Source organism: Zymoseptoria tritici, chromosome 2 (genome assembly GCF_000219625.1).
Source record: "Zymoseptoria tritici IPO323 chromosome 2, whole genome shotgun sequence".
NCBI lineage: Eukaryota > Fungi > Ascomycota > Dothideomycetes > Mycosphaerellales > Mycosphaerellaceae > Zymoseptoria > Zymoseptoria tritici.
In genome coordinates, this window is record NC_018217.1 from 2,234,613 (window position 1) to 2,259,156 (window position 24,544).

Genomic DNA, 24,544 nt, shown 5'->3' on the forward strand with positions numbered 1-24,544 from the left:
GTGTGTGTAAATCAGGAATCCAGAATTTCTCCTGTGTGCATGCGAGTATTCAAGACATATTTGCTCTTATGTCATTTGGCTGTGGTCCAGTACTGTCGATATCTCACGCGTCCAACCGATCTTCCACATCAAACTCCTCCTGATCGCCGGTTGTGAACAGCGGCTTCCCCAATTCCCATTTCCTTCCGTATTTCCTCACGATCTCTTGCGCCGCTTTGCCACCTAGCCATTCCGCGAAGGTCGCTGCGTTTCTTAACAACATTCTTTCTACTCCCTCTGGTTCAAACGTCCCAACCATCACCGAGCAAGGATTTAACAACGCAGAACCACCTTCGACCCAACACTTCAAATTCGGGATTACACTCTCCTTCTTCGCCGTCAAGAACGTCGAGCGGTCTGTCAGCAGGAATGCTTGGTCTTCTTCAGCTTTCACGAGAGCTTGATACGGTACGAGAGGCCACGTCTCGATCCAATCACTTCTCGATTCATCCACACCAGCAGCTTTCCACAGCTCCTGCTCTTTCGCGAAAGTCGCAGATCCATCACCTCGACTGTGGAATCTGATCGGGTTGCCATGAGCGACGCTATTGAGCGACTCTTGCTTGTGAGATCGTGCAATACTCCTCAACGCAGCGCTGATACTCGACACAGAGATGTCGATCGCTTTCGGCCCAACAAGAATGAAATGATCATTAAACACCCTACAAACTCTCCTCGCCCACCCTTCCGCAATCGATACATCCTCATTGGCGGGCTCATATGTCAGAGCCACTTGCACGACATCCGCCAACAATGCGATCTGAGAATGGCGAGAATGATTCGCGACCCAGCCAATTCGAAAGTCTCCTGAGGTCTCATTGATGTACGCTTCGCAGAGATGTTGGAGGAGTCCGGTGTAGCCTGCGCCGCCGTTTCCGATGCGGAAGCTGATCGGGTTGGAAGGGTCGCCGTAGACAGCCTGGTCGGTTGTGGTGATGTGTTCGAGCAGGGAGTCATGGTCTTGGTTGAGCAGCCGGGAGTCGTAATGGCGGGATACCCAGGGGTGAGATATTGCAATTTTTCCATGCTGTGTTATACCTCCTGTCGTGGCCATTTTCATCAAGCGATGAAGGCCAGAGCGGGCGTTCTGGTCATCAGTCTGGTAACAGCAGGGTCGCAATTGGAATAGGCAGATTTGCCTTGACAGTAGCGAGACATCGATCGCAAGTCGCGGCTTATACTGTGAGCGTTGTTATTCGTACATCAGATCCGTATTGTACAGCTGAAGTGCAGCTGGCGTTTCGAGCTCAACCAGCCGCCAACGCTAACCGCGCGCTCGGTTGTGCCCCAATCGTATGCCTTGCACCAGATCTGTTCAATGTCGTCTTATATTAAGCTGTTTTGACACTGTGTCGGGCTCATGACACCTCCATAGCATCGCCGTTGCTCACTCCATTCGACGCAGCGCCCAAAGTCACTCCTCCATCCTCACCAATAAAACGCTTCTCAAACTCGGAGATGAATTTGACACTCCGATTCGGATCGTAGAAAAGTTGGAAGCTCCGCTGCACATCGCCGACCTCCACCTCCTTTGCTCTCCGCTTCTGCGATAATAGTTGTGATGTCGTGATGAGATTGCTCGCGTATCTGAGGCCCGTCTCCTCTCCAATCTTCGTGAGCAATGCCAACGCATCGGGTGAGACATCGATTTCCTCTTCTTGTGCTCGCAGCTTCAGGATTTCTTTGATCTCCTCACCTTGATATGGATGCGTTGAGATAATCACCACACGGTCGAGGAAGTCGAGTGGTAGACCATGCGGGCTGCGGTAGTTTGTTCCTCGGATGGTCGTTGAACCGCGGTTCGAAGCCATGATCACAATCGGTGCAAGCTCATCTTCCAATGCCCTGTTGATGAAGCTGAAGCATTCGATGTCGAGCATGTGGACTTCATCGATGAATAGTACTCCCGGGACGATTTCTGCCTTGCCCTCTTCTTTCCATTCAGCAACTTTCGTGTTGATCTGTTCTCGCACTTCTGATCTGATCTCGCCTGTGTCTCCGGAAAAGAGTGCCAGGAAGCCCTGGGTCCGGCTATTGATCACATCAATCTCGTGGAGTGAGACGGTGTGCACAGTATCGCGACGGACCTGGAGCTCGCCATCCGGACATTGGATAAATTTCGCATCTGAGCCGACCGCATCGTAGTCTCGACTTCTTGTGTAGCTTCGACCCAGCTTCGTGATTCTGCCGCTCGCTTTGTCGATGCTGATGATATCACCCGCCATGACCTTCTCCTTTGTCATGCTGTCAATCATGCGTGTACCCATATCGTAGAGCGTCTCCATATCCGTCGTTTTCAGTGTCAGTTTCCCGCTCTTGTTGTTTCCCGTCACAGATCGATCAATCTGAATTTCAACCACCTCGCCCTCAATGACTTCGCTCTCCTCTCGTATCCGCACACCGATTGATTTCCGAAAAGCCTGCTCCAGCGCCTCTGTCTTGCTCATCTCCAGACTGAAGATTTCTGAAGAAGCGAGCATTGTGAATGGCACATCCTCGCCCAGCCCTTTACTCATTCCTATCGCAATGGCAGTCTTTCCTGTGCTTGGAGGACCAGAGATCAACACAGCACGACCAGCAATCTTTCCCTCCTTAGCCATCTGCAGGATCACGCTGGCGGCTTTGCGCGCCTGTTGCTGTCCGACCAGGCCATCGGCATTTTGCTTTGGTGTGAGCGTGTCCGGCGTCACGCCGAGGCCGCGGATATGAGAGTGAGCGGCGATGAGATTGAGCCCCTGGCGCTCCTTCGAGTCGGACACGGTGGTGATGGGCTGCCAATGTGTTAGTTGAGAGCTGATGATCAGAGGTCTTGGTACATACCGCAGCCATCTTGAGAGCGACGTGCTACCGCTGTGGAACGCTGCAGGTTCTAATGATATAGCAAGTCGCGAGAATTCAGTTTAAGGGGATGGTGATATTGGTAGTGATCGTTGTTCTCAGCGAAGTGAAGTGATCTCGCAGAAACACAACCTTGATCACTTTGCTCTCTCAATCGCGAACCAAAACCCGCGTCGGCGGCGGAACGGCTTGATCCGCGCGGAGAGCGGGCCGTTCCTCGGCCTCATCACGAAAGCTTGGTCTGGCGCTTTCCACTTGTTCACTGATAGAAAGCGACGTGACTCCACTCTCGAGACATCACGTCGGCGGACCTGACCACGACAACAACACTCGTTTGACCGGGCGGGCGCATGTGTCCTCAGCTATTTCCGCCCATTCCGACACATCCGGCTGCGCAATAACATCGCTTACAACATTCTGCGCTACATATGTTCAATGTCGAGCGCCACAAAAGAGCCCCGCGATGGCGCTCAGAAGCGTCGTGCGAGCCGATCGCCAGATCCCCATGGAGTACAACCGAAACGTTCTATGCAAAATTTCAATCCAGCAGATCCGAGGAATAAAGGTCGTGCGGCTGCGAGGGCTTCTTCAGGGACTGCAAACGGGCTCAATGGCGTCGCATCACGTCGGAATTCCGACCAATTCCAAGTTTCGCGGTCTTCGTCCACAGCGCCATTCGCAGGGCGAGATGTGTGGCCTGGCAATAGTGCGCCACCAGCTGCACCCGCGCCTGTTGCGCAGATGGGAGGCCACGTTACGTCCCGCGCCGGCGTCAATAAAGTGAGCTTCACCAAATTGATGATGGAGTCTCAGTCGCAGGCCGCGACCGTTGCCATGTGCCAGATGAGCCTCAATCAAGCGGAAGCGGCCAGGACCAGGGCTCTGAGAGAATTCAAAGCGAATCAGCACAACTTCGGCGAGTTCCAGGCGATAGCAGAGCAAAAGAACACCGCCAAAGTGCGGACCGAGGAGAGGTTCCGCCTTGCCGAATATGAGCTTCAGCAGGCCATCGCACGCCAGAAAACCATCACAGAGGAACTTTCGGAGCTCATCTTCTTGGCTACGGAAACTCCACCGCCGCCGCCGCCGCCGCCACCACCACCAGTGGTCGAGCCCTCGCCGATCGCGGACGTAGTCTCGCGAGAGCAGTTTGATGGCCTAAAGGCCGAATTATCGGAGGTTAGAGATAGCCTCAAGTCTCTGCAGAGCTCCATCAGTGTTTCAGCGAACGACACGATGAGCAAGGTTGACAGCAAGATCGCTGCTATGCCACACAAGGACTTCAGCGCCGACATTGACGCAATGGCGACCCGCGCGAAATTGCTCGAGCAATCTCTTCAGGAGCTACGCTCGTCATCAGCGACAGTTTCGGAGGTTCAAGATGTCAAGTCTAATCTGAAAGCACTTGACTCTCGGGTCGAGAAAGCGGAATCGGCTGCGAAAAGCATGCCTCAGGCTGTTGCGCCAATGGCACCATCAGCGCCGCTCGCCAACCAGAGTCTGACACCAGTCCTCCAACGCCTGACGCAGGTAGAAGCTGACATGACAGCAATGGCGCGGGATTTGCCAGATGACATTAAAGATGCAAATACATCGACCGTCGAGGAAATGGAAGCTCAAATCGAACGGTTCAGAGAAAGATTTACCGTGGAAATGGACAATAAGCTCGCGGAGCAATGGGAGGCCTTGAGCGCCTGGCGCGACGCGATCACAGTGCTGCAAAGAAACATGCAGACCTGCATAGGCGATCACAGCATTTTGCAAACATCACAACAAGAACTCAAAACAAATATCGATGCGCTCTCGCAGCGAACAAGTAGCGAGGGTGCACCATCGCTGGCGAACGGCCAGACTCCGGGTCTCTTGAGCTTTGCACCAGTCGCTCCCGTCCACGATGTTGGCATTGATCGCAATCCATTTGAGAAACAGCTTGTGAACGGGACCGAAGCTTCTTACAATGGGACTCATCTCACCCACATGAAGAATGATATCGAGATGCTCAAGGAGCGCGAGAGACTGCATACGCACCAATATAGCAATCTCATCACCGACCAGGTGGTCGAGAACATGGTCGATGCCATGGCAAAGCAATACCCCGACGTCAAGAATGCGTATGCGTCCATGCAACTTCTGACGACTGACCTCAACACACTCCGGGCCCGAACGAACAATGCGGAACACGCCATCGCCCGCATGCAGAACGACCTTGCTAACCTCAGCAACACGGTGTCGTCAACGGACAGGGATTCGCGAGACCTTGCGCAACGCATGAACAGTACGGAGAACAATACGGCGACTACTAAAAGAGAAGCCGTGAAGTTGCGTGACGAGCTGTCTGCCCTGGCCACACGAGTGGACCAGCATGCGCAAGCCGTCGAGGCTGGAACGGGTCACATGAAGCAACTTGGTGACGATTTGCACAAGGCGTTCCTGGACATTGCCGTCCTAGACGGGAAATTGGGCATCCTGCAGGACGTTCAAAAAGGTGTGACGGAGCATAGCGTTAATGGGACGGGATGATTTTCTTGAATTTGTGCTCCTCGGGCGTATTGCGTGGTGATGAAAAGAAGTTCTGGTCATGGAACTGGGGCATTGCGAGTGGGTTAATATTGTGCATGAGATACCCAGTCAGCGAGATGAATGTGTCGCAGGAGAAAAGTGTAGCAAGGCCTGGGTCATGGCAGGCTTCGGAGGATTCGATCGACTTTGACGCGCTGGTGGAAGGCATCTAGAGGCTACTGTACGAGGGATGCTTGCTGAATATGTATAGACCTCTGTCTACTCGCCGAAGCTTCATATGCCCAAATTTGAGCGACTAGCCAACGCTCCGCTAAACATCAAGCGTGTATACACCTTTACTTCGCCTCTTTGGCCTGCTGCTCCTCCGCCTTTGCCTCTCTCGACTTCTTCATTCTCTCCTCGGCCGCTCTCGCCATGATCTCTCTCCTACTCAACGAGCTCACGCCTCCACTGCCTCCAACTCCACCGAGCGTAAACTCGCCTTCCTCCCAACCTCCACCATCACATTCATGATCGTCCCCTTCCCCAGCATCATTAGGATTATAAAACTCCTCTCCACCCACACTCTTCCCACCTCTCCTCCAATCATTCCTCTCCACCTCCGCTTCAATCTCCTTGCACAATTTCCAGAATCTCTGATCGTGATCGCCCCAGACGTTATGCGTCAGCTCATGACACAGCGTCTTGCGGATGACTTTATAATCGCGATATCCATCGTACGCATCCGTCCGAAGCCGCAATTCAATCACCTCGCCTCTATTCCTGTTCAAACCGAGCGTGCGAGATTCGTGCGTAGTGTGTTCAGCGGGATTCATCTCCGTCAGCAGACCCACGCTGAATCCATGTTTCCGCATGGACGCTTTGATACCGGCGTCATCGCGCAGCCGCTCGAGGAACCGCAAGCTCTTTTCCGGGTTGGGAAGGTATTCTAACGGCCGTATGGTGTGGAACGTGTACTGTGCCTCGTCCTGCACCTTTTTCCAATCCCTGTTACGATTCGCGCGGACCTTTCTCCCCGCTTGCATGGCGGCCTTTCGCTTCTCGATGCGGGCTTTGCGATCGGATATGTCGGATTCTAGCTCTGCGACTTCGGCGGTTGTGGCGCCCATGAGGACTATTTTCTTGTCACGGAGGGTGGAGATGAGGATGGAGGGATCTTTGAAGGGAGGTTTGAGCAGGCCGGTTTTGGGCGTTATGAAGAACTTTTGGTGGGAAGGAGGGATGTGCATGTCTTCGGCGATGGTGTCGGAGAGGTCTTGTATCGTGGCGGAGGAGTCGTAAATTGGGAGTTCGATGGGACGGTTGTGGAGGTGGACGGTGAGGTTGTAAAGCGGCTCGAGGTTGGTCGAAGAGGGACTGCCATCGTGGGAGTGGTCACTTTGGGAGAGGACCTCTTCATCGTCGGTGAGGTGGTCCGGCGCAAGAGGTGAGGTTGGTTGTGAGCCTGCGTGCGAAGACATGGTGAAGGGAAGTGGCAGGTAAGTGATGTCGGAGGAGTGGGTGACAGGAGTATGAAGATTTCCAATGCACCTACGGTCCGCCTTGGTTCTTATGTCGGCTGTCTGTGTCGTGATATACAACAAATCGCCACTTCTCGTGGTCGTTTACACATGACTGAAGCCGATCCTCAATGAAAGCCTCTCGGACGTCACGCCCAACACGTAAAACTGGGCTAGGTAGAACAGTGAGCTTACAAAGCGCCGACGACTCCACTTGACCGCAGGCCGGATCCGACTTCAGTCTTCTTTTCTCTACATCCATGTCTTTCGGGATACTCATCAAACCTCTCGATCTCGCTTCATTATGCTACAGAGACTTCGCTCGGCTCCGTCACGTCTCGGAGGATTACGACTGTGACCGACGTCATCTTTGCATCGGGAGAAACATACTGTGACGACCACAAGAGGGCAGACAGAACTCCGCAACAGCATCCAACCCGATACCGCCGAGCATCCCGGGTCCACAGAAACATCGTCAAGGAGACTGTATTGATTAACGGCAGTGCGTTAAGCCCGGATCGCTTCGCACACGGGGAGCGTTCTTCACGTATCTGCACATTCTTTTCAAGCCGCAATGTCAGGTGCTTGGACCGAGAGTGCTTGATCGATTCGATGAGATGACTAGGTTGATACGTGTCGTCTGTCCGCTCAGGAAGGTGGCCTCGCTATCTCACACCTATCAAGCTACATGAACATGGGTTGCTTGGTCAGCTTGTACGCTGGTGTCCATCGGCAGAGCGATATTTCAACGAATGTCCATTGATGATACTCTTAAGTTGTCTTCATTGCCGCCTCCGTTCTCTCCATTCCCGTCACTGCACTCCCTTCACACCCCGCTTCGCCTCGACGCCCTCCAGAGCCACCGCATTGTCAGACTTGGGATCGGCCCGTCGCAGCTAGCAGCCGCCAGGTTCCGTTCAGTTGCAGGTGCACTCGCCATAGTTCACACCGGCGATTGCGTCGCTGTGGCGGGCAAAACGTGAGTACAAATGGACTAGGTGCGACAAACATAGCATGAACAAGCGAGAGAAGGTCTTACCATGATTTGGCGCTTGGACGGCCACGGATGAACTGGCAACATTCAGTGCAATCATCCGTCTTGCCCGGCGTGGGGCAGTTGCACATATCTGCCTATTGTAGTAGAAGAGTGGCATTAGCAGTTGACGTGGTAATGATGCAGAAGAAGGGAAAAGAAGGAGAAGAAGGAGAGAGGTAGAAGTACCAGGACGGCAGAAGGAGCCATGAGGGCAATGAGACCGATGAAGGCGGCAATGGTGAACTTCATGTTGTGTGTGTCTCGTGGCTTGAGTGCTTGGAGGTATTGCTGGAGGAAGAAGTCCGAGGAGCGGATTTCTGCCTCTTTTGTGTTTTGCCGACCGGACGTCGTCAGTGTGCCCTTATCAGGGACGACTGTGCAGACGCAGACACGGCAATTAATACCAAGGCGGTGATTACGCTCAGGGCGTGTTGAGAATGGATCACAGGTCCACGGATGGCACGGAATGACGAGAACTCCAGGATTCCACCTGAATACCTTCATGGATCCCATTGCGAGGAATTCCGGGCTTTCCGACTGCGCGGCCGGACGATTTCTGTTCCCAGCCCTCTGCCTCTGTGCAGGTGAAGACAGCGATGGTGAGCATCATGTGATTGTTGACCGTTGCTTGTGGTTTGATCGAGAACGCTTTGCGGTTTGATTGACTGTGGTCTGAGCTTTGGAGGTCTTCCTGGACCAAGTTCGGAGAGGTCAGACGAGCAATCTGCTGTCGTGCACTGTGCTTCGCCCGTCTTGAGCGAGTCGGTCAGGGAAGGAGCATGTTGTCGCTGACAGGGCCTTGAAGTGACACGACCATCCGAAGAAACCTGTCAGGAATATCAATTGCTGACGGCAACCTTATCGCTGTTTCCACTGACATCGACAATACCGCGACCTTGTTCGACTTGGTAGATAAGTTGACGTTGCTTCCGGGATGACAATACTGAACCTTACGTTGGGAACAGAAGGCAACGTTCTGTGCCGGAACCAGTGTGGGAATACGTCAGGATGCTGACCTTCTCCGCAAGGCAGGGATATTCTCGAACACCAATTGCCCATAGCCCGAGCAGACAAGGCCTGTAACATCAGCCTCGCATCGGACGGATCGCAGGTGGCTGCGTTCATTCTGTTTGCTGGAGGATCCTGGAGACATTGGGTATCACTGACGATCGAAGCGGAGGTAAATTCTCAGCGCAAACTAGCACCGTCGGACCCCAGGACGTGATGCATCATCATCGGCCGGATACCGGATCATGGACAAGTCGAAGCAGGAGGCGTCGGAGAGCGCGGACCAATACCGACTGGATTTTTCATGCAAATTCCATGTAGCAGATCAATGGTACTTGCCATGACTCTGGGTAAGTTGGCGTGAGACCTTCCTGGGCGGTGAAGATTCGCCGACATACCAGCTCAGCCTTGCGTACCAGTACGTGAGCATATCCCGACATCTAGTCGTACAGACACGTTAGAGTGCCAGAGCATGAAGGTGTAAAAGCAGTTCGGCAGAGGCCACTTCAAACTTGGAAGGCCTACTGCCAGGTAAGCATGTCGCTTGATCAACAGGTACATGTGCTTGTGTAGTGAACTTCTCTGCAAAAAGTGCAGAAATTCGCATAAATGGTATCTCATAACATCGTTGATAATGTCCCAGCAGTGTCATTCTCTTCCAATAAAGTACTGTCTCTTTCTTGCCACTGATCTGTTCCTCAAACTTTGCCAATCGCCGGACCTTTGCTCCGTTGAAATACCCTCGCAGTACCGCCGGATCCAGAACGGAGATGCATCGCAGCGAGCGCCGTAGTGAACATGAACGCCAGACTATAGAGCATCGTTAGCGTCTCTCCCTCTCGCTACTGGCACAAGCAGATCTCTGTCGACTCACCACTCCATCGACCCAAAAGCTGTAGCAGCCCTCGCCGCCGTGCACACACTGCCAAAACACACTCTTTTACTCAAGAAGATCGCCAGCGCAACCGTTCCCGCGATCCAGAACATCGTAGTCAGAGCTTCGACCACGAGGAGACTCATCTTCGTCCACTTGCTGCGTTCCAGAAATCCCAGGAACGGCGCGAGGCTAAGGTATAGTAGTGCCAGCAGCGCCCAGACGGCGCAGAAGAGGAGGAAGTTAACGGAGGCGGGAGACATGGAGTTCCAGTAGTGGGACCACCAGAAAGCGACTGGAGAGACGTGGTTAGCATCTGCATCTGCATCTTGCGTGCTCTCATGCTTGCGAAGCTGGTGTGGAAACGAGTGGCTTACTCCATACTGTGAGGCCGAGGACTATACTCGCGAAAAGAGCTTGTGCCGCACGGAGGATGAGGATCACGAGGCGGTTGTCCAGGAGGCCCATGGTCGGCTGTGTCTTGACAGTTCTTCGAGGTTTGTTCAGGGCTGAGGTCAGATCAACAGAGCCACTGGTCTGTAATCCGAGGTAGATTGGAGAGGTTGGGCCAAAAATCCTTCTTTTCGCGCGTCTGTCAAGAATGGAGGTCTGAAAAGTCGCGTTGGAATGCAGGCTTGATATCTCCCGTTCTTGTAGGAATAACACGCAGAGGTAGAGGTAGAAATAGAAGCAGGAACAATAGAAATAAGGGCGAAACAGAACGCCCGTTCCAAACCCGATCGTTACTTCCAAATCATGGATCTTGAGATCTCACTCCCCGTCATCACTGATCCGCGTCGCGAGATGGCGTACCTACTAGGTAGTTGATGGTCCTAGACGTGACGTCTTGTTACCGCTATGGCACTCTAGAATCTGAGACTGTGGCATTGATCATGGCATGGTCGCGACGAGATGTCGCTGCTTTTGTGATGTCTTGCTCGATGGATGTTGATGCACTGTTCGCAAGCGTGAGTTGTCCAATGTGACTGGTTGGGGTTGGTGAACGTGGGATCCGAAACGGCAGGGGTCCGAAAGCTGAAACGCGGTCTTGGGGACGTTTCTGACCTGTCCTTGCAATGGTCCTGAAGGTCTCTCCTAAAATTTGCATCAAGAGGTGACTCTGCCGCTGTCGTTCGAGTACTGTTATGCTATCGAATGTTCGATGCGATCGTGCCCAGCCATCGAACAGCAGCAATCATTGGAAGGACTTGGGCCTTGGAATCGCCGAGAAATTGGGGCTTGGAAAATGTTTGAGCATACAATAAAAAGTCGGAATCCTCCTTATTCCTTGATCCAATCTGATATCGATCCTTCCTGAATCTGAACGACATGTTCCCATACTATTCTCCTGGTTCACATCTTTGCCCCTCCTCAAATTGTACACGAAATGAAGTCTTCCCTGCTGCCTTCCAAACTCTCTACAATCTGGCCTTGGGCGCCGCGGCGTTGACCTCGACGTACATCTCGTCGATGAGATTGCGGTACATCTTCGCTGTTTGAGGACGCTTGAGTTTCAATCTGTTCACACAGCACGTCAGCATATCTTCGTGAACCTTCATAAGATAAGGATAGACTTACGTAGGAGTCAACAACTCATTCTCAATCGAGAACGGTTCCAACATCAACCGCACAGCGCGCACATTTTCCCAGTTGTTGAACTTGGCCTTCTTACCCGTCTTGGCCAGGTCCCGCAACACCGCCTTCTGGACCTTGACTTCTCCCGCCGCCGCCTCAAGCGCCTTCAAATCCGTCGCGGGGATCGAGCGACCCAAGACACCACTCACAAACGCGGAGAATAAATCCGGCTGGATACCGAAGACGGCGACCAAGTTCGCTTGCGATGAGTCGCCGTGCACGTACGCCTGGCCGAGGTAAGGGATGTTGCCGAGATAGACGTTCTCGATGCGCTCTGGCGAGACATATTCGCCCTGGGCGAGCTTGAGGACGTTCTTCACGCGATCGATGACGTGTATCCGGCCAAGTTCGTCGATGGAGCAGACATCTCCCGTTCGGAACCATCCGTCATCCGTAAAGGCCTTCTTGGTCTCGGCCTCGTTCTTGAAGTACTCTTTGAAGACGGTTGGGCCGCGGACGAGGAGCTCACCGCGTGCGTGAGGGAAGTCGGTCGAGTAGTATTCCATGCTGGGCACATCCATCAGGCAGACTTCGGCGGCAGCGGCGACGGCTCCGCAGTTTCCGGCGGTGAAGTCGCCTGCCAGCTGGGCGCAGGTGATGGCGTATGTTTCTGTCAGGCCGTATCCTTGGGCAAGGGTGTTGGCGAAGACGACGCGGAGGAATTGGTGGAGAGATGGGTCGAGTGGAGCGGACCCGGAGACCATATGTCTGGCGCGGTCAAGGCCGAAGGCAGCTGACACCTTCTTGGCCCAGATGCGGTCGTAGAAGAAGTGCTTGTTGGTCGCTTTGTCAACAGGTGCGTTGGTGAGGTTGTTCAGCTTGGCATCGACAATGTGTCGCGACATGGAGCCCTTGAAGCCGGGCGCCTCCACTGTGGCGGCTTTGATGGCACCTCCAAAGCGGTTGAACAGTCTTGGTACGCTGGTGAATGTCGTCGGGCGGAGCATCTTGATGTCGTCGACCAGCTCGAGAATCTCGCCGTGGAAGTAGCCGATCGATGTCCCAGCCCAGAGCGCGGCATGCTCGGATACACGCTGGAAGATGTGGGCGAGTGGCAAGTAGGAGCAGATCATATCGGCCTCACCCTGTGGGATGAGGGTAAGGGAAGAAGAAGTGGCTGAAACGGCGTTGGCGTGAGACAGCATCACACCCTTGGGGTTACCAGTCGTCCCGGAAGTGTAATTGATGGTGATGGTGTCGAACGGGCGCGGTGGGTGGTATGGTCGCGGGGACTTCACACCGGACGCCTCAACATCGCGCATGTCGTGCACCTGGATACCGGCCTGGTCGCCCAACAACCGCAGAATGTCCAGCTTGGACTGACCCGGGCGATCGAGTTCGGAGTATAGCGGATCAAGAGAGATCACAATCTTCAAGGAAGGACATCTCGGTGCCAACTTCAACAGCGTGGGAATGTGCGTGATGGACGAAGCCACACAGGTAAGGCCCGCATGGTTGATGATGTACTCCGTAGCATCCGGGCCGAGTGTGTCATACAGCGAGACGGTGAACAGCGACTGCGACATGCAAGCCAAGTCGGTGATCTGCCACTCCGGTCTGTTCTGGCACCACAGACCAATACCATAGTACCTCCCCATGACACCAATCTGCTCGTGCAAGTTCACGATTCCTGCGCCAAAGTTGGCCCTGCGCTGCCGCACTTCCGCATATGTCTGCCAGATGTATTTGCCCCAAGCCTTCTTCACTGGATCCCATGGTCGGTGACCGAGACATTTGCTGTTGGGCACGCGCGCGGCGGACTGCTCGAAGAACTCGTGTGCGGTGGTGACCTCGCTATCAACGGTGGTGAGGACTCCTTCGGCCTGTCTCCAGTGACGGTAGATTGGAGATCGGCCCTCGAGCTTGGTCCCGACAACAGGGACGGAGTACGGAGCGCCGGGTGGAGGAGGAACTCCGATCGCCCTCGCGTTCTCTAGAGCTACGGCCATGATGCTTGTATGATGTGGATTCTATCTCTTTCTATAGCGTTGTATGCCGCCGATAGGTGTGTAGATGGCGAGTCGATATGAGACACAAAATGTGCGAACCTATCGAGACACATCAGCTCCTGTCCGGTCTCGTCGAGATCAGCAGCGCATGCAAAGCTCACAGGTCAGGTCAGATCTCGAGTGCGTTCAGGCCCGAGCGGCGTTCCAAGGAGCGATGGGCGGAGAGCGCGAGAGCGGCGGAATGGAGATACCTGATCAAGCTCGCGAATGAGGATGTCGAGATATGAGATGGTCCCACGGAGGTAGAGAAGACGGAGGAAGAGACAAAGCTGCTACAAAAGCTGAAGTCATTTGACGCAGTAGGTACAGTTCCAACCGGCCATCTTTCTGGACTCGGACGCGAGCCGAGGCTTGCGATCCTCGAAGATCATCCTAGCGCCAGACTCCACGACAACGACGAGAACTTGGCACTTGGTTATTACTGATTTGACTGTGCCATTGATTGCATGCGAATATGAAGCGCCAGGAAGGTTCAGCATGGAAGACACTACAACCCTACCTACCTAGGTATACAGCAGCAATGTTGTGTTCGTGTCGCAAGCCGACCATGGGACTTTCACATGTCTGCAGCACAGCAGCGTGGGCACGGTGGGACACGGCGAGCCGCGTTCGTCCGTCTCTTGCCGAAACTCTAGAACTATCTCGTGTTCCTTGTCGCACTCGCACACGCTCCGAGGCCTCCGAACGCGAGGCAAGCTACGCACAGCACGACTGCACGAGTGTCCGTAAGACTCCTGGATTCCAACTCCGAGACGGCACTGTATATTTTGTGAGATGACCACGGAAAGAGCGATGTCGTGCCGGAACTACGACAGAATCGCGGCTTCACCACGGGACGATGACGCCTCACTTTGTTCGCCTGCACGAGATGAACAGCTTGTCTTGATCCTGCTATCCAACCCTACATGCAACACCAACGGGTATATCGCCTTTTCCTCCTCTCTTCCTGGCTCCTCCATCTCTCCTTCTCGCATACGACGTCTTCCTCTAAACAGTTGGGTTGGTGGGAGCGTTCGCATCGCCGGTGACATTGGCGTTGTCACTGCCCTGCTGGTTGGGCTTGGTCGCGGCAGACTTGAAAGACTGCTCGAAGTCGGCGATGATGTCGTCGATGTGCTCGTTTCCGACCGAGATGCGAATGAGGTCCTGCACACAGAACATTAGCACGAAATCGTCCTCACAGCCACGGTAGATCAACTCACCTCAGTCACACCACTGCTAATCTTCTCCTCATCACTCAGCTGCTCGTGGGTGGTGGTCCACGGGTGAATAGCCAGCGTCTTGGAGTCTCCAACATTGGCCAAGTTGGAGATCAGCTTGAAGCCATCGACGACCTGGCTACCGGCCTGCTCTCCACCCTTGACACCAAACGACAGCACACCACCGAAGCCGCGTGGGAGATACTTCTTCGCGATCTCGTGGGACTTGTGGCTCGCTAGACCTGGGTAGCTGACCCATGCAACGTTCGGGTTCTGCTCCAGCCACTCCGCCAGCTTCTGAGCGTTCTGAGCGTGACGCTCGCAACGCAAGCTCAGCGTCTCGATTCCGAGTATCAGCTGCTGTGCTGCGAAAGGATTGAGGGCCGCGCCCAGATCACGGAGAATCTCGACACGCAGGCGGATGGCAAAGGTGATGGCGCCGAAGGTGTCGAAGAACTTGAGTCCGTGGTACCCGTCGGACGGCTCGCTCATTTGTGGGAAGCGCTTGCGGGCATCTGGAGTACCCCAGTCGAATTTGCCGGAGTCGACGACGACTCCGCCAATGGTGGTGCCGTGTCCGCCAATCCACTTCGTCGCGCTGTGCACGACAATGTCCGCGCCGTGGTCGATGGGACGGCAGAAAAAGCCTCCCGCTCCAAAGGTGTTGTCGACGATGACCGGGATGCCTGCATCGTGGGCGATCTTTGCGATGGCCTCCAAGTCGGGGACGTTGTAGCGAGGGTTGCCAATGGTCTCGAGGTAGATGGCCTTGGTCTTCTCGTCGATGAGCGGCTTGAAGTCTGCCGGGCTGTCGCCGTTGACGAACTTGGTGTGGATTCCGAGTCGTGGAAAGAAAACCTTGAGCTGGTTGTAGGTGCCACCGTACAGGTTGGATGTGGAGATGATATTGTCCCCGGCTTGTGCGAGGTTTGCAATCGCCATGAACTGGGCGGCCTGGCCGGATGCCGTGGCCACAGCTGCTACACCACCTTCCAGTGCAGCCACTCGCTTCTCGAGAACGTCGACTGTTGGGTTCATGAGACGGGAGTAGATGTTGCCAAACTCCTTGAGGCCGAACAGCCTCGCACCGTGGGCGGAGTCATTGAAGGTGTAGGATGTGGTGGCATAGATGGGTACGGCGCGAGACTTGGTTGTGGGATCGGGCTCTTGACCTGCGAGGTGGATATCTCTGTCAGCGAGAATCTCACGAAATATTGTTGAAGCTGTCAGAGCGTACCTGCGTGCAATTGCAGGGTCTCAAACCTCTGGGTTGGAGCTTCGTCACCCATTTCGACGACGACTTGTTCTTCGATTTGTTGGAGTCGGGATGCTGCGGAAGAGGGAATTTTGGGCAAAATGTCAGCGCAAGATGAAGAGAAGATGAATTGCAACGAAGATTTACGGTGAGAGAGAGCAGGGTCTTTGTTGCTAGGTGGGTTTTATTTCCCTTGGTGACGCTCGTTCGGGAGTCTCCCAGCTTGGGAGCAATGGCACAATATTAGGCGTGGCCCCGCCATCCTCTACCCCGCGATTGCGTGCTGCTGTTAACTTTTTTGACGACTGTCCACGCCGATCATTGGTTATTTCACTGCTGAAAGAGGACGAGGATACTCGAGAATGGTCTTGCAAATCGTTGGGATCAACATCTACCACACTCTGAAGTGCGTTCGACCAGGCGACCATCCGCATGGCCGGTACGAACAAGACGGGATGGGGTTGTGCGGGCACTGCAGGCGTCTGCTCAGGATAGGAAAGCAGATTCACTGGTCTGTACGATCGTCGTTGTAACCTCTACATTCCATCGGTCTGCATGTTTCGGAGCACGTCAACAATGGAGAGTTGTTCGAGCTCGTTGATTGAACGAGCATTACACATTCCCTGGCCATGCCCCCGGCTGACCCAATTCCCTGGTCGATGCCGTACCCGGTCGAGACGAAGAAGCCACCGGCAACTCCTCGATATAGACCCTGGAGGTCCTCATGTCACGAACGATCTGAACAGACTGTCCGGCACTTTCGAAGTAAGTCGCGCATGAGATCGTCTTGTCCCCAGCGTCAGGTCCGCTTGCGTCGCCGTCAGTCGGTTGAGGTGAGATCTCGACGACTGGGAGAGCATGTCTGCCCTCCCTCAAGGGTATCAGAAGCACACTGATTGCCTTCAATGGTTCATCTCCCAACTTCATGCGGCGGCGTCGTTGACCACCGACTAACCACGTATCGGGATCTGCTCCAATGTCGACCACGAACGTCGAATCGTCCTCGTCTTGGCCGTGCAGCTTGACGCGCGGCACGTTTGGAAATATACTTCTAGCACTCCAGTCCTTCGTGTGCTTGATTTGCAGGTCCGCCTTGATGGGTGCGCCTATCTTGAAGATCGGAGGGTATCCCTCAATCAGAGGCGGAGTTGGCGGCAGCGTCAGAGCGGCGCTGAACACAACATCTAGATTGGGCACTTCCACAGAGATTGTGATCCTGTGCGCCATGGTTGCTTTCGTCGCGGTCTCGCGCACTGTCAAAACGCTGTGCTGTGTGTGCCAACTTCGAAGCCATGCTTCGAGCGCATCCTGAATGCTTTCTGGGAGAGTTCGAACGAGCTCCCACCAGCCCACAGTCTCGTAGTCTGGTACTCTGACCTCCCCGATGACGGCAGCCATCTCAAGATCCGAGTCTTGAATGGACTGCTGAAAGCGTTCAATCACTAACGGGAGCAGCAGACGTTGCAAGTGGGAGAAGGCACTCTGCTCAAGACCTTCCAGGAACAGCTCGCGAAGGCAAGCCACGAGCATTTCGTCTGTTTGCATATAGCATAGGTCCAAAGCAAGGGCAGCATCCTTCTTTAGAGTGACGCTCTCCATTGACGGTTTGCGTGAGATCTTGTACACGAGCTTGGACGGGTGCGATCTATACACAGCGAGTGGTAGAGGAAGCACTGGAGGCGCCTCGACGGTGTACACCGTGGAATCGCTAAGTCGTGCCTCCAGAATAGACAACGGTGTGCGTGTCGTTGCGCGTACTGTGAATTTCGAGTAGAGAGCGTTCAGATGAAACACGTCGTCCACATCCACATCGAGGGGCAGCTTGTTGAAGATCTTGAAGGGCTGCAAGAACGTAAAAGTGTCTTTGTCGGTAGTGTAGCGAACCTCAAGCCGGACTGCGAGTTCCTTTGTCGCCTGTTCCACGGAGTATGGTATTTGGACAGATGCAGAAGCGTGGGCGTCAAGCGATCCGAACTGCACCTCGCCAGTCTTGTTGCCTGGACTCGAAGCTCGATCGATGCCGCTTGCAATAATGTCTGCCAGCCATAGGCGTAAACCAGCAGTTGCTGGCTTCAGTCTGACTTCAAGGTTTCGTACAGCATCGCGTCCCGCTTCAAGCGAGATTTCGAAGTGTCGACGCTTGTCAATATGAACAGTCCTCGAGCGTCTGACATCGGCGCTGAATGCATTTGCCGACGGATATACGAAAACAAAGGGCGGTGTCTTGGCTGGAGTGACGACAGGCGGTCCTGTACCTGTGAGGTTCAACACCAATGCAGTCGGCTCGGGTCGCACCTCTTCCACAAAGCGAAGTTTGTTGGCACTCACCACAATCTTGTCGACCAGATACGGGCCATACGTCACCATCGACGTCTTGACTGAAATATCATTCCGACCCACTACGAGCCTGACGGGACCAGCATCACTTCTCAACCAGATTTCGGACCCCGGGTCGTCTGCGCTCACCAAGCGAGCAGCCACTTCATCCACTAACAGCTCCTCATCAAGGACGTTCGTGAGTTCGAACGATAAGCTGAATCCATCGGAAGCAGAATCATGTCTCAACTGCGGATTGAGGCGCACATCGCAGAAGAAGCGTCCCATCGAATGAACACTATCATCTGGCAGGACTGCAGAAGCTTCCACGGCGTTGGACCAGGCTTCTGAAGCATCGGTCGTTGAATCGCGGGTGGTTCGACCGCCTGCGCGAGAGCGAGGGACTTTGCGCTCTATTCGTCTGGCTACTATCTTGGATAGAAGTAGAAGAGCGACTCGTGTGTAATCGGCATTGCGTTCCAGATGCTTCAGACATTTGCAGTAAGAGCTGAGCGTCTCGAGATCCGTGGTCCAGCTATCCGTTTCCGTGAGTTTTACGATACTCTCGAAGTAGGATGCAGCTTTTTCATAGTTCGCTTGCTGACATTTGAGAATCGCGAGATCACCCGTCAACCTTTCGACGAATTTGCTCTGAGTTGCTGTGAAGTAGTGTCGAATGGCCAGCTCTGTCAAGTGCTCGAAAGTGGCTTCGAAAATTTGCTGAGTGCGCAGTGCGCTCCGAAGACTTGGTCCAAGAACTGTAGAGCTCGATGTTGCATTGCCGTCAGCCATCTCAGCCTCATCACGAAGATCCACAACTTCGAGCCTTCGTCGCTTCATACTTCTCGCGGACTCCCGGCCAGCATGCCATCCGTGCAACCTCGCGACCTGTTCGAGCATCTTACGACGGACAAGTATCAGCTCCGCGCGATATGTCGCGAGCTCGGCCTGACCTGGCAGGCCACCTAAGTGCTTCAATTCAAGGCCTGAGCTCGATGGCGGTCTGTCACCTTGACTTCTTGCTCGAGACAACGGATGTCCAGGTTCCAGCGGATCAATTTTTGGGCGTGATAGACTGGCCGTCCGCTGCGGATGCGTATTGGCACCCATTCCCATGCTGAGATCGGCACGTTTGGGAGTCCCATTCGTGAGCGTCGACGAGTCAGGCCCGTGGCGATGGGTGAGCTTCAGTAAGGCAGGAGCTGCTGTCTGCTCGAGTACCTGCCCAGCCACTGCCCAGATCCACGAGCAAACAATGCTTTCAGTTTCGCTAGGAGAGTAACTGGATTTGCCCGATCTGATACTGGAATGTGTGTTAGCGAACGACATCAACATCGACATCCTGCAATTACTTGCCCTGCAACCATGTCTTGCCTCAAAGTTCTGGCCGCGTTGTGAATGAAAGTCGATGCACGCCAACAGAGCTCTGAGGTCAAAACGAGATCTTCACCACCCTCCTTACTCGGCCTTGCGCCTAAATCAACACGCACCGATTTCGCGTTAGCTAGTCGTAATACCAAGACTTTCTGTCTCGAGAACAAGTAGCAAATGAAGTCAAAAACAGAGATATTGCTGCGCACAATGCTTTCTCGATAGTCCTTGCTAAAAAGAGTCGCTGCATCGTTATTCGTGTTTCTCGTGTCGTCGTGTGCATCATCAGTACTTTGTGTGGGACTCCCAAGAATGCGGGCTTTGATGTCGTCGGTAAAGAGTGCAAAGCTCGTCGCTGTCCCTTCAGCCCGGCCTGCAGCAATGTCCCGTATGATGGACTCCAAGCCGAGCGAAAGCTCGTCGTACAGAGCGAGAGCATCTTCAACCAGGCCTATGCTCTCAAGCGCCTTGGCCAGCCCTTCCTTGTGGATAAAGAAGGTACAGAAATTCCAGCCTGGCAGAGAGCGTCGAGCTTCTTGCTCCGCGATGTCGGCCTCGTAATGGCGGACTCGTCGATCGAAGGGCGCCAGGATGAGCGTCTTCAGTTTCGTGATTACATCGTTCCATGCATTCTCGCGCTCCTGTACGGACTCCTCGAGGGTCGTTACGCCATCCAGAAACGACACGAGATCTGCCGGTATTCTTTCCTTTACCAGCCTAATCTGCGAAACACGGTCCTGGGCGGCCTTGCCGGTCTCATTGAAGTCTGCCCGCAGTCTGTCAAAAACTGTCCGTGTGTTTTTGCCAGGCCACTTTGGACCACCTTTCCGCTCCTTCAATTCATCCGGGTCGTTTGAGCTCTCCCGCCATCTTGGTTCGCTCGCCGCAGCCGTGCCAGGTATAACCACATGCAGTATCATCCACTCGAACGCATCGTGATCATCCCGCTTCCCACTCGCTGTGACGTTGCCGCGAATCCATTCCCGTATTCTTTGACGATCATTCTCTTTGTATGCCTCCTTGTCATCGCATCGAAGAATGTAGACCTTCAAGTAGGGACTCGTCCTGAAGCCTGGAATTTGATGCCGCCTCTCCTTCGGCACAATCTTTCCACCGCTCCGAACGATATCGAGGCTATTCGGACCATTGGAGCCATGTCGAGCGAGCTCAGGCCTGCCATTCTGTGACGCAGTGTCCGCAACGAAGTCGACGTGGAGGGAACGAATCTGGCGCAATGGCCTTGGAGGTGAGTGCCAATTGAGGTTTCGCAGCGGTAGTCGAGAAGCGAGGTCTGGCAACACTAAAGGGAAAAGTCCAGACGGGTCATGATATTCCACTGCGAGAGCTTAGCTTTACCATGCCGTGGGATATGCTGTCCATGACACCGGACGGCACAAACCTGTGACTTTGCTGGAGCTCTGGGTGGTGCTTTCCATGTCCACGCTCGGTGAGCTTGGTCTGCAGCATCGCGCTTATGTTGAATCGAGCACGCTCATGTGTGGAAATCAATAGCAAAAGTGCTTAGCTTGTGCAGAGCATGCGTTCAAGGTTAATTGTCGCAAGAATGTGGTACCTTTCATGGTGGTTCCTGGAGCAGGTGCGCATTCAGTAGCTCCGGATTGGCCCGAGCAGCGGAACTTCACGTCGTCGTTGCATCAACTTTCAACGTCAGACTTCTTTCATTTGACATCGCCGACCGCATCGACCGGCCACAGTATCCTCGAATTGCGACCGCAGATCGCCTTCAGATACAGCCCTCTCTCGCGACAAATTGCGACCAACACGATGCAGCCTACACTCGCCCGCATGGTATGGGACACTCCTTTCAATCTGCCTTGCACTGAACTAATACTTATGGACTCCAGGTTGGTGGAGGATACTTGGGAAAGGATGGACGAAGTGGAGTGACGCCATGGAGACAACCCGTTACATACGAGACGTTCCGTAGCAAGTATGGACCTCAGTAAGTCCTTGAGTTTCGGTCGCGAGTAATCAAGGCCGCGGCTGATTCCTGGCTAGGTACAAGATCCCATACACCTTCTACGGCATCACTACGCAGCACATTCTCCGCGCCGGACAACTTGCGGGTGGTTTCGGTCTGGCCGCCGGCATCTTCGCCATCTACTTCTTCGACGGCATTCCCAAGGTCCAGAGAGGTAAGATTATACTACTCCGAGAACATCTTCAGAGACATGACTAATACGGCGATAGACATCCTCGACAAGGTCCCTTTCATTCGAAGCTTCTACAACAAGGAGATCCCGCCAGAGGACAACCCGTTCTAAGCGGATCGCATCGCATGAGCTGGAGAGAAGTGGCTGTAAATAAGAGCATGGCGCGTGTACTCTAGACGGATCACAAAAGTCAACACCTTCAAAAGAACCACCTTCCAAAGATAAGACCATCAATCAATTCTATGATCGACCTACCATATTTCTCGCAATGACCAAATCACGTGACGTGCTGTAAGAGGAATATAGGTAGGCGCATAGCTATGCTAGCAGGCATGCTGAATTAGCGAGCAGCTAAAGTTCTAGACATGCTAACCAGCCATGCATTCACGTTAGCAAGTCGTGTAGGTACAGTCTTAGCTGATGCTGAACAGGCGTACAAGCAGTTCTAGCTGTCCCGCTACTCGTGTCCCAAAAAGAAGCGGCAACATGCGGGTGGAGATGCAGAGCCGGCGCTGCTCTGACATTGCCATCGAATTCGTCTCAGCTCGTGGGCATCATCATGTATAATCTATCGCTTTTTGCCCTTTGTCTTGTCTAGGACTTCCACCCACCGCTTGTCCACACCTCTGCGCTCCAAAGCCTTCAGTACAGTATCCTTCTGCGGACCCTGCACCATGACTTCCATCACCTCACGCTCGTTCTTCTTCGACGCCCCTGCAAGGGGCTCAACGCTCGTCGAGCCTGCGCACGTCTTCCGCAACTCGTCTGCAAGTGGTCGTGCATTGATGTGATAAGCCTCCAGACCTGAAACTTTGGTGACAGTCTTGTTGCCGCTGCGCGTTTCTAGCGTGATGTGAATCTTGGGCGGCGCGCCACTCTTGGCTTTTGCTTCTTCGCCGTTCCTCACAATCGTGTACGATGTGGCCATGGCGTGGAGTATGCGGTCAATCAGAGCGTCTCGTGGCACGGAACCCTTGGCCAAGACTTCCTTGTCCAGTGATCCGCTACCATCGAACACAGAGTTGGCGAGGGTAGGATTGAGCTTGGCTAAACGTTTGTTGGTTGCTGAGATCAAGTTCTCGGACTCCAGATACGCCGTCACCAGCTCGCGGACCTCAGGCGGCGTGTAGTGGGACTTGTGTGAATTCGACGCTTCGAAAAGTGGCTGTAGCTTGGATGAAGGACGGTAGCTCAGCATGACTTGCAGCTTTTGACCAATTGAGTCGTCTGCCGCATCAGCCTTGTCGGTCTCCCCTTTGCCATTCGATGCTCCTCCAGCGATTTCCTTCTTCGGAAGACGGTACGGCTTGAAGTTCACAATGGTCGGGTCTTCGAAGTCGATGTCCATGATGACAGTCTCGTTGCCATCTTTGTCTTTGCATTTCAGAATCTTCGCCTTGTCCAAGGACTTGACGAATCGCTTGATTGTTTTCCACGATGTCTTTTTGATCTGCAGTTGTGTGTTGAGTTCGGGTGTGAACATCGGTAAGAAAGGCTGGACCAAAGCTGACATGATGAAGGATTGAGACAAGGGAAAGACCAAACCGTAGTTCGCCGTGTTCGGGTTCGACGTCTTGTGGGAGTGCACCCCATACAGGAATGCGTTGCGGAAAGCGTCGTCGATCTCCTTTTGTGAAAGCTCTTCCTTTTCGGCCGGTATCTGGTCATCCCGCTGCTCGTCGCGACCACCATTGCTTGGAGCGGGCTGGCCTCCACTCTCCAGAGACACCCCTCCGCTCTCTTCATCGTCTTCCAGCTTCAATACATTCACTTTCTCTGTCAAGCCACGTTCTTCGAGCACTTTGGCCCAACCTTCAATCTCGTCCGGAGGCTGTTGCCCTGGCCGACTTGCCACGCTATAGCTCCACAGCTCATCTCCAACCCAGTGCATGTTTTCAACAGCGTGACCCTTGGCGCCCTGTACTTTATCCAATGCACACACATCGATCGCGCAGAAGCCCATTGCCATTGGTACAGTAGGCCGGTCCGTACTGGCAATTGCCACGATGGTGTCCTTCTTCGCCTTTGGTGGAAACGGTGGTCCTGCAGCGAGTCCTGGGGTCATGAGGTCGGCACCTCCCTGTAATTTCTGCATTACGAACTCGTGGGTATGGACTAATGGGACAACATTGGGGTTTCTCCATAGTGTGTATATTGATGGGTATATCCTCCCTTCGATTTGGAACCACAACACTCTTGCCTCGTGTTCATCTTGGCTGCCAACATACAATGTCCCAGATGCCTGCCTTAGGTCGGGACCATATGTCGTCAAGAAGCGACATGACTGGGTGTTTGCAGGTAGTAGGGTGTTGCGTAACGTCGTTCGGGCGGCTGTCGCTTCAGCTTTCTGTTCGGGCGTTTGGCTGTCGTCTGCTTGTTGGAGGTCGAGCTCGTAGTCCTGGATGATTTGGTCGGCTAGCTTGCGGCGGTCTGAAGACTTGAGGTTGGCGAGTGGCTTGATCGTGGGCTTCTTCTTGAACATTGTAGAGTTGAGGCGAGCAGATTGCGCCGTATGTGTCCAAGGTAAGTTTTGCCAATGTTGTCTCGAGGGCAAGCTATCCAAGTACAATTTATGGGACGCACGTGTCAATGCGGGGATCATGACGATCAGCGCGACCAGATGGGCGGGTCCCGAGTCCTCTTCACCTCACTCCTGTTTCCCATTCTACATCCTTCATGTCTACAGCACAGGACATCACAGCACCACGAGGAAGAGGAACAACATTGTGATTCATCGCACGATGGATCGCAGCATCCCGTGAGACAGGCGC

The 24,544-nt window shown here is 54.0% G+C and overlaps 10 protein-coding genes across 10 annotated transcripts; 2 read left to right on the forward strand and 8 right to left on the reverse strand.

Annotated features, from left to right (window-relative positions):
* Positions 1 to 103: 103 nt before the first annotated feature.
* MYCGRDRAFT_35966 (uncharacterized protein) lies at positions 104 to 1,093 on the reverse strand (the record flags this gene model as incomplete). Its single annotated transcript, XM_003855437.1, has 1 exon — positions 104 to 1,093. The coding sequence occupies one exon, from the start codon at positions 1,091 to 1,093 to the stop codon at positions 104 to 106; it is 990 nt and encodes a 329-aa protein (XP_003855485.1).
* Positions 1,094 to 1,350: 257 nt separating this feature from the next.
* On the reverse strand, positions 1,351 to 2,988 carry RUVBL2401 (ATP-dependent DNA helicase reptin; the record flags this gene model as incomplete). The annotated part of the gene is made up of 2 exons (XM_003855436.1): positions 1,351 to 2,810; positions 2,860 to 2,988. 2 exons carry the CDS (start codon positions 2,866 to 2,868, stop codon positions 1,398 to 1,400), a joined length of 1,422 nt encoding a protein of 473 aa, XP_003855484.1.
* A 211-nt stretch (positions 2,989 to 3,199) lies between these two features.
* On the forward strand, positions 3,200 to 5,397 carry MYCGRDRAFT_108131 (uncharacterized protein; the record flags this gene model as incomplete). The annotated part of the gene is made up of 1 exon (XM_003854967.1): positions 3,200 to 5,397. The coding sequence occupies one exon, from the start codon at positions 3,313 to 3,315 to the stop codon at positions 5,395 to 5,397; it is 2,085 nt and encodes a 694-aa protein (XP_003855015.1).
* A 335-nt stretch (positions 5,398 to 5,732) lies between these two features.
* Positions 5,733 to 6,857, reverse strand: MYCGRDRAFT_68555 (uncharacterized protein; the record flags this gene model as incomplete). The annotated part of the gene is made up of 1 exon (XM_003855435.1): positions 5,733 to 6,857. The coding sequence occupies one exon, from the start codon at positions 6,855 to 6,857 to the stop codon at positions 5,733 to 5,735; it is 1,125 nt and encodes a 374-aa protein (XP_003855483.1).
* An 851-nt stretch (positions 6,858 to 7,708) lies between these two features.
* MYCGRDRAFT_90871 (uncharacterized protein) lies at positions 7,709 to 10,282 on the reverse strand (the record flags this gene model as incomplete). Its single annotated transcript, XM_003855434.1, has 8 exons — positions 7,709 to 7,792; positions 8,119 to 8,306; positions 8,431 to 8,684; positions 8,949 to 9,075; positions 9,357 to 9,522; positions 9,681 to 9,750; positions 9,815 to 10,109; positions 10,192 to 10,282. 8 exons carry the CDS (start codon positions 10,280 to 10,282, stop codon positions 7,709 to 7,711), a joined length of 1,275 nt encoding a protein of 424 aa, XP_003855482.1.
* Positions 10,283 to 11,232: 950 nt separating this feature from the next.
* On the reverse strand, positions 11,233 to 13,669 carry MYCGRDRAFT_68560 (uncharacterized protein; the record flags this gene model as incomplete). The annotated part of the gene is made up of 3 exons (XM_003855433.1): positions 11,233 to 11,332; positions 11,393 to 13,497; positions 13,560 to 13,669. 2 exons carry the CDS (start codon positions 13,396 to 13,398, stop codon positions 11,233 to 11,235), a joined length of 2,106 nt encoding a protein of 701 aa, XP_003855481.1.
* Positions 13,670 to 14,445: 776 nt separating this feature from the next.
* Positions 14,446 to 16,041, reverse strand: MYCGRDRAFT_68561 (uncharacterized protein; the record flags this gene model as incomplete). Its single annotated transcript, XM_003855432.1, has 3 exons — positions 14,446 to 14,604; positions 14,661 to 15,829; positions 15,895 to 16,041. The coding sequence occupies 3 exons, from the start codon at positions 15,944 to 15,946 to the stop codon at positions 14,446 to 14,448; spliced, it is 1,380 nt and encodes a 459-aa protein (XP_003855480.1).
* A 376-nt stretch (positions 16,042 to 16,417) lies between these two features.
* MYCGRDRAFT_90874 (uncharacterized protein) lies at positions 16,418 to 21,035 on the reverse strand (the record flags this gene model as incomplete). Its single annotated transcript, XM_003855431.1, has 5 exons — positions 16,418 to 16,425; positions 16,581 to 19,531; positions 19,719 to 19,732; positions 19,809 to 20,899; positions 20,999 to 21,035. The coding sequence occupies 5 exons, from the start codon at positions 21,033 to 21,035 to the stop codon at positions 16,418 to 16,420; spliced, it is 4,101 nt and encodes a 1,366-aa protein (XP_003855479.1).
* Positions 21,036 to 21,305: 270 nt separating this feature from the next.
* MYCGRDRAFT_108135 (uncharacterized protein) lies at positions 21,306 to 22,028 on the forward strand (the record flags this gene model as incomplete). Its single annotated transcript, XM_003854968.1, has 4 exons — positions 21,306 to 21,408; positions 21,465 to 21,562; positions 21,619 to 21,755; positions 21,811 to 22,028. The coding sequence occupies 4 exons, from the start codon at positions 21,385 to 21,387 to the stop codon at positions 21,882 to 21,884; spliced, it is 333 nt and encodes a 110-aa protein (XP_003855016.1).
* A 313-nt stretch (positions 22,029 to 22,341) lies between these two features.
* On the reverse strand, positions 22,342 to 24,255 carry MYCGRDRAFT_84691 (uncharacterized protein; the record flags this gene model as incomplete). Its single annotated transcript, XM_003855430.1, has 1 exon — positions 22,342 to 24,255. One exon carries the CDS (start codon positions 24,253 to 24,255, stop codon positions 22,342 to 22,344), a length of 1,914 nt encoding a protein of 637 aa, XP_003855478.1.
* Positions 24,256 to 24,544: the final 289 nt, after the last annotated feature.